This window comes from Camelus bactrianus, chromosome 1 (assembly GCF_048773025.1).
Source record: "Camelus bactrianus isolate YW-2024 breed Bactrian camel chromosome 1, ASM4877302v1, whole genome shotgun sequence".
Classification (NCBI taxonomy): Eukaryota; Metazoa; Chordata; class Mammalia; order Artiodactyla; family Camelidae; genus Camelus; species Camelus bactrianus.
The window spans coordinates 64,061,333-64,075,114 of NC_133539.1; the positions used below are offsets into that span (position 1 = coordinate 64,061,333).

At 34.8% G+C, this 13,782-nt stretch overlaps 1 protein-coding gene and 1 long non-coding RNA gene across 5 annotated transcripts in view; one reads left to right on the plus strand and one right to left on the minus strand.

The window, feature by feature from the left end:
* Positions 1-519: 519 nt before the first annotated feature.
* OPA1 (OPA1 mitochondrial dynamin like GTPase) overlaps positions 520-13,782 on the minus strand; it is an 83,444-nt gene continuing 70,181 nt past the window's right edge. For all 4 annotated transcript variants that reach the window (XM_074365817.1, XM_074365819.1, XM_010959268.3 and 1 more), the window contains 2 exons: positions 5,744-5,818; positions 520-3,599 (listed from right to left, as the gene is read on the minus strand). In XM_074365817.1, the coding sequence (XP_074221918.1) occupies positions 5,754-5,818 (65 nt within the window). In that variant the 3' untranslated portion in view covers positions 520-3,599; positions 5,744-5,753. The remainder of the gene's footprint in view (positions 3,600-5,743; positions 5,819-13,782) is intronic.
* On the plus strand, positions 2,820-13,171 carry LOC141577940 (uncharacterized). The gene is made up of 3 exons (XR_012507593.1): positions 2,820-2,921; positions 7,099-7,164; positions 12,931-13,171. It is a non-coding gene; the product is annotated as an uncharacterized LOC141577940 (long non-coding RNA).

The following is a 13,782-nucleotide window of genomic DNA, read 5'->3' on the forward strand; positions in this document are numbered from 1 at the left end:
AGAAGGCATTCTTATGCTCTGCCGTATTTCACACATCTAATGATCACCAAATCTTTTATGTATCATTTATGAACAAAGTTCTGGGAGGAATTATAAGGAACGGGAGTTCATAATCACAGGGTAGATGGAATTAAGTGATCTTCCAGTTCTAATACTTAATGATGACTTTTTAGTAAGCCTCATATATGACTGAACATGTTACCATCATTAATGACAATGATGGTCCTGGCAGCAAATGCAATTAGAAAATTTTTTTTAATAAATTCTACCAAAGAAAATAGCAAAATGTATTGATGAGTATCAAGACATGGAAAAGAGCATTGTTAGACCACAAATTACAACTGTGAAACATGAGGCATGTGAAATTCAAGCGTTCAGAGAAGAGCCACATTAAGAGGCTTGTTAGACCATGGATTTGGTTATACCGTGGGGTCAAACTATTACCCTAGGTGCACAGGTTTCTTTCTCTCTCCCTCATTAAAATAGAGACCACTTAAAAGATGCTCTCCAATAACAGAATTATAACATGATTTAAGTATCTTTAATTACTCATCTACACAGATGACCTTAGATCAAGCACAGGCAAAATATAAACTGCAGTTACATCTACAAGTAGTGTGAAGGTTTTTAAAAATAATACACAGTTCATTCATAGTGCACAAGTAAAAACAAGAATAAGTTTTAAATATTTAAACACAAAGCCATGATTATTCAAAAGGTAAGCTTATTTGCGAGCACATTTCCATTCTGCTAAAGTACCTGAAACTATAGCATATATCAGCTTAGAGAACTGAAATTAAAAAAAAATTTCTCTGATCCCCTTTATCAAAAACTAAAATACCACATTTCTTTTTGCAGATAAATACATTTAAAATAAATAAAAATAAAATCGACTAGTTAAGGAATTTAACTTTTAAACCTACACTCTGTATCTTATCGTATGTAAAATTCTCAGATTATACGATTAGGAAGTACCACTTTCTGCAATATTCCCTACTCATTTTTACACTATTCATTTCCATCCAGAGGCAACTTGTGGGAAGGAGTCTGCTGTTGTAAAGCCTGGAAAGGTGGGATGATACAAATAAAAGAGAACATAAATAAGCCACTTGGGAAGGCTGGTTGCTCCACTTACAACTATAGCTCAGCTGAACTATAGTTTAACCATGAAGCTGTAAGAACTGCTTGTTTCCTATCATGCATTATCATTCATAAACTGATTTTTAAAACTGATGCCCTGATCCAGTAAATTCTAGATAGAATCTATTTACAGTTACTCAGTCTTCCATACAGAGCTCTGTTCACTCTATTCTTTGCAGATTCTGACATGAAAAACAAATGATTCCTGGTCTAGTTAGAATTTAACTTCTGTATATTGAATTTGTTTTCATTTGTTACAGTTGCATACTTCTGTATAGTGATTTGTTTACAACAGAATCATCTGTAATTTCTGAACTACAGACACAAAACACAGGGTTTACTGTTGAGAATCTGAATTTAATTTTTTTTCTTTTAATAACATCTGCATTTAATAAATACTTCACTTTCAGTGGGGCAGGGGTGGAGAGGCTTGGCATGCTTAGTCTGAGACAGCCATAAAGGGAAAAAAATATTAATCTATGAAAGAAGTCATATTACTGAGGGGGATGGGGAATATCTGGACTCTAATATGGGATTTCTAATAGTATTTTTTTATCATCTATTTATATATTTAAATTACAAATACTGATCTCAAAGAAATGGATACCCGACCACCCCTTTCTTAAATTTATACAAAGGGTTGTGATAAGTACTGACTTAACATCAGCCTTTTGCCTGGGGGGAATCTGTAGGAATACAGCTCAGGGCACTTGCCCCTGTCCATAGCTCTCAGAAAGAAATACAGTCCTATTCCTTCTTCTTTAGAAATAGATCTGTAGTTGTAAAGTGGTTGTGTTTCATAATTGCAAAATATTAATTAATAATGCATGATGTCGGCTTCAGTGAGGGTGTTTGCCCACCGGCCAGCACTGGTTAGAGGGAATTAACCAGTGATGTCATCTCCTAACCTTTGTACACAATCCTGGGGCGCTCCACCCCCTTCCTATTTCCCCCTCCCAGGTCTAAAGGACACAGGAAATGTTCTCGACCACTCAGCTACCAAACAAAGTATATTGCTACTAGCTGCTTAAAAGTGGATCTACTTTTCTGATCAAAAAAACTATGTCCTGAACTCTCAGTTTCTGAAATATTTTGTGGTATCCTTCAATGATATGACTGATATAACTTGCATATTAAGTGTCAGATATTAAGAGAGATCACAATAAAGAATATATATTGATGGTAAATTAAAAAAAAAAAAGGTGTGGCAAGGGAACTGTTACCAAAACATAATTCGAAGAAAACTTGAAATTAAACTGGAAAATAAAAACTGTCACACAATGGGCATTTTTATTAGAATAAAAAAGGCTTAATGAAATGGCAGCAAAGAGCAGAGTTAAATGAAAATGACATTTAAAGTCAAAAATGACTTTGCTTTAAAGTCCTTTAGCCAATAAAAAATATTTATGTAAAAAACATGAAAATGATGTGAGGATATTATTGTAATTGAACTGCAATGAATTAAACTTTATATTTCCTTTAAATCTTCAGCACAGAGGAGGATGGTCAACATTATTCTAACTGCTGAAATAATTTCTATTTAAAAATTCAGTCTTATGAAAGAAAGCTTTTTCCTGAGGGCTAGTTGAAATGTTTGACAACAGTCTAAACAAAATTAGTCAGTTGATTATTCTTAATCTTTCCTATCCTGTGTCACAATCCAATAACTCTGTCAACAGGTGAAAAAACACTGTTAACAGAAAGCCTAGCTCAATTGTACAACAGCCAAATGAATGAATTTCAAATGGACAGAGAACAAAAACACCAACTGAATCAAACAGGTAAGCTGCTACTGACTTAGCCTGGGAAGGCAACTTTCTAAGCTGTCAATGAAGAACTGAAATCTCTTTTGCTGAATATACATGGAATTACTGTAGCCCAAATCGATGTATTTGAGGGTTTCTCTGTTAACTTGCTTTGTTTTACGTGATAAATAAATAAACTGAGTTATCACAGTCAAATAGTTTCTGGGCATAGAACATTATAGATACAGACAACAACTCAGCGGGCTACCATCATCTTATATACAATTTTTGATAGCCTTTAGAAAACTGCTGTTAAGTTTTATTTCAATACACCTAGCATTCTTTTTCTGGAAAAGAAAGTGACATCAAGTAACATCAGCTAGTGAGTTAGTTGAACTAGTGTCACCACAAATGAGACAACAAGCAGGAGAGCAAGTTTCTTATCTTCAAGGACTGAGCCTAATGGCCACACCGCTTAAATTATCCCAATTTGTCACTTCGGTACAATAAAACAGAATGTTAATGTCATTTCCACTGTTCTTCCATTCAAAAGGCAGCTGATGTTTCAAGCGCCTCTAACACATATAAATTATTTTTTCCCATGACTTTATTTTATGTTTAGAAAGGTGGAAGAGCAGATGAAAAAAAGGCAGGACAAAAGACTTTGGAGTTTTCTTTCTTCAGATGTATGCAGAGGTAATTATGAGTAGGATTCTGTGAAAATAAACAGAATTTTTATTGATTAAATTTAGGTCTGGGGAGACAAATGTAAAGTTTCAAAGTAAATTTTACTATTGCATGATCATAAAAACATTGAAGCTTAACTGTCTAAGTTTGCTAGCTTTATTAAATTCAAAATAGCCACCATAACAATATAACATAACTTTATCAAACATGTGTATGAATCAAAAAATACTAGAATTCATTTCTTATACAAAGTTAAAAACATTAAAATTGGTTGATAGAAAGATTTTACATATGGCTATGTTGGGTATAAGCATCTTCAGCAAGTATCAGAAATATCAGATAGTTACTCAAAACTATCAGGTTGAGGAACTCCATGCATTTTAAAACTGTCATCGAGAAACTATTCCTTAAAGATATTTGGTAACTTTTTTTAAGTGGTCAGAAGGAAGCAAGGTGACCATTTGGCCAGAATGATTCTTTTCAATGGATTTGCAAGGTACAGCATAGATCACCTGTCCAGTTCATAGATATATGTAGCAGTTCAGAGCTGTAAGTCCTGAGGGCTGGGAAGAGTAGATACAGACAAGAAATCAAGGAAGTGGGGACTGTCTTCCTATACACAACCTGGCTCTGAGGACTGCCCCGCCTGCAGTTGGGACAGACACTCTGGCAGGAAAAGGTATGTTCCTGGCAGCAACGGTAACTCCCAATGTCACACTGACCAGCTTAGGGAAACAACACTATTTTGTAAAGCACTGGTTGGCTTTGGGCTTCCTTATTTCATGAAAAGACAGAAACGTATTTTATATTTTTAATAGAATTTCTGTGAATTTCCCTGCCAAAAAACCACATTTGTAAACAAAAATATCAAGTAAACTCTGGTGCTGAAGAAGAGAATCTCCAAATCAAGAAGACTCTCAAAATGTTTCTAACATTAACTACTGATAATAAATATGATGATGAGGAAGATACCATAACTTCATGGTTTTAAAAGAAAATTTTCATCACTGGAGTTGTATAAAACATTTACAAATGCAGACATTTAAAAACACTGCATTATTTTTGGCCTGTGGTAAAGATGATTGATATTCAGTTTCTAGACATATTTTTGTATATATCTCTACATCTGTCTTAACTTATGAAAGAGACAAAACAAAGTAACAAAGCATCACTCTAAATAAAGCTTTCTGGCTCATTCCTCTCATTCACTGCTGGTGTACGGTTCTGAATGATGCTTGTCTGAGCTGTGCTTCCCTTTCTGGCTTACTTTCTCCAACATACTGCCCCTACAGTAGAGGAAAGGACGTCGTCTGGTTTAAGGACTTCTGAACTGAATGCAGCAAGGGAGAGAATCTGTCACGTTTCTATTCTTTTCAGTTCTGTGTTGCAGGCTGCCTACAGGGTAAGGCTCACAGATAAAGTAATTAATTAAATATTTTAAATAAATGACAAGGTCTTAATTATAGCATTTTCCCTTTCTCAATTTCTTCAATAAAAGCAAAAGACTTACTAATTATAATTCTTCAGGAGTAATTTACAATTAACTATGCTACTAAGGGAAGTCTTTAAATATGCAGTTATTTTACTGGGAACAGCTTATAATGCCAGACTACAGAATTAGACAAGAGCCCATACATTCTGAAGAGTCCTAAAACCTACAGCTATCTAAGTTACTTTAAACAGAAAAATGGTTTATTTGAATGTTTTTAAACATAAGAGAATAAGATTAAGAGCAATTATTAAAAATTTTAGTCAAGCCAAATATAAAGCTTTGCAAGTTAACATACACATTATTATCCACTGAATACAAATAATGAGGACTAAAATAATGAAAGTTACAATTCAATTCTTCACACACAGAAAATCTATGAGCCACCTGCATATTATGAAATATCTTAGCTTTGTTCACCTTTGTTCTGTTCAACACGAGTTCTAGAAGATACTTTTAGTTTAGCCACAAGGCAATCAAGTTATTCAAAGGGACAGTATACATATGAAACTTAGAATCTAGTGTCAGAGATTTCTTCTTTTTAAACTATTTACTTACATTAAAATTATTATTAAGGAGCAAGTAGGATATGGTTAAGTAGGATGATAAACTATTAAAGTAAGTTTAAAATATAAATTTTGTGTTTAGCCAGTATCAATGTAGTAATAGGACTTTTACTCACTTATTACAATTTATTTCTCCTGATGGAGAGCTTCAATAAAAGCATCAAGTTTTTCTTGAATTTCCCTAACTTTCTCTGTGGAGATAAAAAGAGATAATAAATTAGTTAAAAACTAATTTATTTTCAAAGGCATCACTAATCACAGGAGATGAAGGGTCTGGGATACTTTACTTTGGAAAAGGGGGGAAATTACCTCAGCGCCACACACCATCTTATACCCAAATCAAGTTCAAATGGATTGTAGCAGTATCTCTTCACAATTTTTTGGAAAGGGGAGGAGGATGGAGGTTTGTGACAGATCCCCTTGAGAATCTAATAAAAGTTATGGATCCTTACACAGAAAAATCAAGTAGATATATATATATATAAAATTATGTATAGAATTTTAAAGAGTTCTCAGATTCTCGAGCTAACCAAGGACTCATGGTTAGCAATATCTGGAGCAGAGAAAAATATAAAATAATAAAACCACTTTTTAAAATTAGAAGAGAATACATAAAAAATAATTAAAAATTAAAAAACCCCAAAAGATATAGAAAACAGACTTATGGTTACTGGGTCAGGGGGGAGGGTATGGGAAAGGATAAATTGGGAGCTCGAGATTTGCAGATACTACATACAATATATAAAATAAATAAATAAGTTTCTTCTGTACAGCACAGGGAACTATATTCAATATCTTGTAGTAACTTATAATGAAAAAGAGTATATGTAAGACTGAAATATTATGCTGTACACTAGAAACTGACACAAGATTGTAAACTGACTATACTTCAATTAAAAAAAAAAAGAATACAGGTGAGTACATAACTGGTCTTCAATTGGGAAATGACTTTCTAGGCATAAAGTAATGAGAAAAGTTACCTATGGAAAAAATAAAACCATGAAAAGGGCAAAAACACTTTAAAAAATAAAAATGTGCTTTTCTAGCTGTGAATGAAGAAAGGAAAGTTTAAAAACACCAGAGCCCATGAAGACAAATTTACATTATTTTATTTGATTTTGGGTTTTCATATTTATAGATGTTCAATTTCTCTCTGAAATACAAAAATTTTCTTCAAAATGCAAACTAATCACAAGACTTGTCAATCTCCTAGTGCTAAAAACAGAAAAAGCCACAATTTATTTACTTCATTGATAACTTAATCATTCAACTCTCATTTTAAAACACAGGTTATATTAAGCACAGTAACTAATATTTTTGTCCTGTTAACATAATTTAACATGTTAGTGAAAATTATCAATTAAAGTGAAGCGACTAGTTCAAACCTGGTGATTTAGAGGCAAAACTGTAAAGCACTCTAGAGAAAAACCATATAAGATGCATTAATATTCAACATTTATATCTTTTACAGTCAAAAATAAATAACCTTCAATTGAAGATATAAGTATCCCTTTTTACGAGTGAGCCAGCATTTGTGGTAAGTAGCCAATAAAAAGGGAAACTGTCCTTTTTATAAATTCTTATTAGCATGCAGGAACTTAACAAAGCCTACGATGGTTGCATATAAAGACCATAATGGCATCATCTTCTTTTCCCAGTAATTTAGCACTTCTAATTCTTGGTATTAGTCTGAGACTAACACACACCGAAAAAAGCAGGGGAGGAGGGGACCCCTATTGTTTTAATCAAACTATTTACTGAGAAAATCTGATAACAGTTATCACAAAGACAGCATTAACTCCTTCTATATAAAAATTTAAGCTAGAGAAACTAGAAAAAATAATTCCAATCCATGTCTTGGAAATTCAGTCTGCACTTTTTGGTAGTCCGTATTTTCTTTTTTTTTTTTTTTTACCAGCAGTCAAACCAGTAAACATACTTCTTTTCTCAAAGGAAAGCCACATTATTATATTTAAAATTAATCCATCTAGTTGCTTAGAAATAGCTTCACTTATTTTCTTTACTAAATATTTAGAGAGTTCTAGATATTACAGCTCATCAGTTGAAGAATTTTTAAAGGGGGCAGGATTAAGAGAAAAAGAATTTTTATAATTGTTTCTCGTAGAATTTTAGAAATGAATGGGGTTTTTAAAAAATCATCTAGCTTAAACAGCACAAGACATGAAAATCAAAAACAAGTGTTTAGAGCCTTAGCAGCTCTCTAAACTCTACACTGAGAACTATTTCTACTTGGGAAAATGGTACTGTATGAAGAAAGGAAATCCCGTTCTATCTGCTCCACGATCTGAGTAAAATCAGGCAGGACCAGATCTATCCAGCTTTTTGCCCTGTCAGTGACCTCCATGCTCAGCTGGACAGACTGTCTGTGAGTGGGTGGGACAGTAGCGTCACTCACAACAGACTGTTCAGAGCAAGATCTACTTGTATTGAAAGAGACCAAGGGCCACTCTGATGCAGGTGTTTGAATCTGAATCAAATTCAAATTCTTCTAAAATTTGAGACAAACAATGGTTTTCATATAGATGAAAGCTTAAAAAATGAATTTTAATATAAAAACAAAAAATTGCCTTTCCCTTTAAAAAGCTATTTTTACACAGTATTTTATGATCAGAGTAATTGTGATAAATGTATCCTTTTAATACTAAATTTAAAAACTAATTTCTTCACTGGTTCCCTCACTTACACCATGGGCTTAATGGAGTAACATGGGGACACACGTGATACCTCACCTTTGAGAATAATTCCTTGCTTACTGTCTACTTATTGTAAGTCTGTAAGTGGCTACTACGTTTTGGGTGATTACAGATCCCACATTTTATTTGGTTCTCACACAACCCTGCAGGTATCACTGCCAAAGATGAGGACATTAAGCCTGGAGAGTCAGCCTTGTCCACATTCCTCCAATTTAGAAACACATATTAGACCTGTTACTGTACAGATTCTACATGTAGCCAAAAAAGTGTTTATTATTTCAAGTGTGCTTGTTATATGTTTCACCTTTTATGTGAAATAAGACATTCTGATAAAAATTAGGGAATGAAATTGTTATCGAACACCTCCTAAGTAGTTATGTTTCCAGGAATGTCTAAAAAATGTGTAATATGCTACCATACTCAGAGGAACATTATTACTGTTTGAGGAGACCAGACCTCTCTACATTTGGAGAAAATCTTAAGAGAATCATGTAAGAGCATGCAACTGGACCCAAAAGGCTCAGCGTCTTCAGCGTCTACAACACCTGACTCACTATGCACGCTCAATAAATACCTGATAAATGAAGTTCCCAAAAACATGGCACAGACGAGAAGGGCTATAGGCTATCAAGAAGGAAAACAAACAAACAAACAAACAAACAAACAAACACGTGACAGGCTTTCTGGATGTTACGCCAGGACCCCAAGAGCTAGGGCAGGCTGGGAACAGGAGGCAGGGTACACGCTGACAACAAAGACTAAGGGAAGCCGGCGGGTCACGTGAACCACGTAAGCAACATGGGACAGAGAATACGCAGGTCTCACAACACAGTACGCGGTGAGGGCGGGGGTGAGGGTAGGGGAAACAACTTCGACTTAATTTTTGCACCTTATTTAAGAAGGGTAAAACATGCTGACTACACAAGCACACAGCTTTGGAGAGTAAACTGATTCCATGCTTTACAAGGAAGTTATATTACAAATATTAAGCAGCATAATTTTCCATATTTGATTTCACTCATTTTAAGTTCTGATGTAAGTTTCCAGCACTGTCTTGTGTATTAACTATGCCATCTGGCTGCACATAAAACTGAATTATGCATAAAAATCAAGTTGGAATGTTAGCAATTAAAACTTTCTACTTTCTGATCCTTCCAAATTAATGTCTCAGTATTACAGTGTTTTCAAATCCTCAAATCTAACTGTATTTAATTTATTCACCATTAGAAATTACTTCCCCACAGAATGTGTACAGATTAGCATGCTAATTATAAAGCAAACTCTTTTTTCTATTAAAATTCTGTATTAAATATTTATAGCTAGAGAACTCATAAATTTGTGAATTACCTGATAAACTAAACCAGCTCAGGAAGGGATTAACAAACTGCTATTTCTGTTACACCGAAATAGCCAGCTCTACATGTAGTGAATACTGAGTCTACTTTCCATTCACCCAATGTTTACTTAAAAGATGAACAATTTCAAACATCAATTCATTGTGTTTCTTGATTGAGTCATGAATATTCCCATAATCCCCGACTCATAAACCGTCAGTCTGAATGAAGTTCCTTCTCTTTTTTCTTTTCTTCAGATGACTTGACACCCATTCATGTTCTTTGTCTCTTTATCTCCACACGAAATGATACTGCTACTCTCATTTTCTTTTTGAGTCTTCTGATACTTGCTCTAAAAGTCTCAAATATAGACTAATCTGTAATTAGGTTCTGAATACACTGTGAGTACCAAAAGGCCAAAGCCGGGAGAAGGTTCACTTCAGTGGTTAATAACAGTTTAGAACAGGAACAAAGAATCACACACAAAACACTACCACATGCACTGAAATCAACCTTTTAAAACTTTTGATGTTTTTCAAGAAAGCATAAAGAAAACGAGCTGCAAACTTGCTAATGGCAGTGTGCTTTAAACAAACCACAAATCCAAAGACCCAAATGCACCTCAACAGAACTGTTTTATAACATGCTGAGCACACATTTTATACAAAGCTTGAGGACACCTTGCAGGTGAGATTTTGCTATACAAAGCTGTTCACTAAAGGACTGAACATTAAAGGAACACTTCTTACATCATACATATTGTTTCTAACAGGCCTGCTTTTCTTTAGACAATTATACTCTGCTCTTTAGAAATTCAGTATTTAAAGGAATCGTCTTAGGGAAAGAAGAAAACAAACAAAAAAGGGTGAACAAGAGACTAGGTTCAGAGTCTCAAAACTATAGTCAAGATCTTAGATTGAGCACAAGAAAAAATGTATACCTTTTACAGTTGAAAGGAAGAACCAAAGAGATTAGAGTCAAAGATACATAGCTAAATCTAACACTTAGCTTCTGAACCTTGTCCTGTAGCTTTTTTCCTATAAATAGGTATGATTACTTCTAACCAGACTTATTAATGAAGACCAACAGTATACTTCTGCTTGTTACAGAAGAAGGAGGCATCATCTCCTATGTCCTGAAAAGCTGTTTGAGACTAAGACAGTAATTTCAAAGCTGTGTGGGGTCCCAGACTTCTGTGGGTCTGTGTAAAGGTGGTAATAAGAGTTCTCTGGGTTATTTCCAATTGTTTCAAAATTTCAAATGGAAATTTTTGTTTGGGCTAGAATTATATCTATTCTTGTTAACGTTTATTTAGGCTGATTAGAAGATATAATTGTAATTCCATGTTTCAAATTAAAAATGTAAGTATATTGTAGCCAGATCTTATAAAACATGGGCTTCACAGGAGTATACAATATTAAAGGAGTGCTTGATGAAAAAAATTGTTAGGAATCCCTGGTCTAATGCCCCTAGTAATCAATTGGGTATGATTTTTATAAAGATGAGAACATATTAACAGCTATATGGTAACATGATCTGGAGAACTAAGTGTCTAGTCCCAGCTTTGCCTTATGACTGTACACAAGTCACAGTCCTAGTTTATTTATAAAACGAGGAAATCTGTTCCCCAAAATTCAAAGCCCATATTACTTTAAAACTTAGGACTGAAATGTTCTATTCTAACTGATCGTGTTTTAACTGCATCTTTAAAAACTTGTTAATGGTCTTTTGCTTGTTCCTTAGTATCCTTTTATGTGATGTTAAGCTCCTTGTTAAAAATGCAACCACAAATGATAAAATTATTCTCACAGGGTTACATAATTCATTTTAGAAAGATCAGTTTTACAATGTTTCTTCCAGGAATCAATGCGGGACTGCTTGTATGAATTACCTACTTACCAAAAAGTCTGTCATTTAAAGTCACTCAGGCCAGCACAGAACTTGCTATATAATCGATGTCCATGAATATTCATTCTTTGTTCATTCATTTATCGTTGAGTGATCTAACTTAACCAATACCCAACCCAAACATTCAAGATGAGCATTTAAAAATTTGCTATTACAGACCCTAAAACAATGTGATTTAGAAAGAAAGCTTCTACACGAGGGTCTGTGAAGTAAGTTATAATTTATATCTGTTGAATGTGTAAACAGCTCAAAGTGACTTGTGGATACATTTAGATTTTATTTTTTTTTTAATTCTTTTAAATGTAAGCATTTCTATTGGGCTCCCTTTGGCTAATACAGTCAAAACATCTTTAAAAAAATACTTTCTTGGTATTTTGAAGCCTATTCTCTAAAAGACTTCAGTGTGGATGATCAGAGTAGCAGCCTAATACTTAAGCATTTATATTGGTTAGGCCCTTAAACTTTCATAAATGGATGGCAACCCTCATTTCAGCTCAGTTATTAATTTTTATGTGCTTGTCAATAAAGAATAGCACCATTCCAGGTGCTTGTCAATGTTAATCAGTGTGAAACTGTGAACTTTCTGCTGCTTGATACTTCTTCTAAAAGACTCAGCTGCAAGAAGAAATCACACATATGGACAACAGTATAGGGGCTATGTAATTCATCTATTTCTTTAGGTATCATATAATTTGTCTTTAGATAAGCCAAACCAAACAGCCATGCATTTGGACTGCATCATTTTGACTTTGCCAGAATTGCTTATGTTATTGGCCTACACTGAGGAGCATCACAGTAAGAGTCCCATGAAATTCATGATTATGTGTAGTCATTTGATTTACTATATCATAGACTCAGTGTTTGTGAGGACGCATGACATTTCTCTCAGGTGTGTGTACTGGGAACAACTATATTTCAACTAAGCCACTGCTGTGCTGTTGTCTGACAACATGTAGCCACTATAATCATGCAATCAACTTTGTTTTCCATTCTGCATCAGCTGCTGAATCCAACTCCCTGTGAAACTGAGTCCCCCTAAAACCAAGTTCCCCTGCACAGTTTATGATTAACCTCTATCTAAAACTGTATCCCCTTTCTTGACCCATCCCTGTTCCCCTCAGGATTGAGGAATATCAAAGAAAAGGGGGGAATGAAACTGAGCAGGGCCCTGTGGGGCCCTCCCAGGTACAAGGCCCTTGTGTTCCCCACTTCTTGTTTGACCTTTCCTGAGTCCCAAAGAGTAGGGTCAAGGAGTCAGTGATTAGAACAACAGAGTCACATGACTCCTAGTTCCCCCTGAAGGGATGCAGATAACAATCTGATGCATTTCTTTGGGTTGTTCTGCAGAAATTAAGACCCCCACCTGATGGAGGATGGTGACCATTGACTCAACACAAGCCCGTAGACCCCAGAAGGGCTGGAACCAGAAGGCTGATGACTGAAATTCCTGAAACATTATCCTGTTACCTCACCACCAACCAATCAGAAGAATGTCCACCAGCTGATCAGGCACCCTGACCCTCAACCCTAATGGCTGCCTTTAAAAACCCTTCCTTGAAAGTCATCTGGGAGTTCAGGTCTTTTGAGCATGAGCTACCTGTTCTCCTTGCTTAGGGTCCTGCAATAAATGCTGTACCTTCCTTCACCACAAACCTCTACCAGTTGATTGACTTTGCTGTACATAGGGCAAGTGGACCAGAGTTCGGTTTGGTAACATTATTAGGAAGTTCAGGGCTAAACCTGCAGCTTACTTAGAGTAAAGTACATGGAACCCTTAAGTACCAATTTTATCCCAAGTTTCATGCTGTTTCACTTGCCTGGACTTTTTCTCTTCCCTTCCATCCAGCTTTTCCACCTAAGTATTTTACCTTTTGAACAGGGTAGATCTTTGTAAACTGCCTCAAATTGTTTTTGTGATAAGGCAGGGAATTTATAAACAAATAACCTAGTTTGTAGAAGATATACCACTAGGTAGCTGATTAATACAATACACTATAATATTCTAAAATGGTCTTTCTATACTGGTAATGTTTTTTAAATCACTAATTTAAGAACACTTTAGGGGAGACAACATTTATCACATTTAACCTTCTATGAATAATCTCTGCATGGGAGGGAAAAAATTATCTGTATTTTGGCTCAATTCTTGGAAAACTCAGTGATATAAATATCTATACTTAAACTCTATATTTTCAGCAA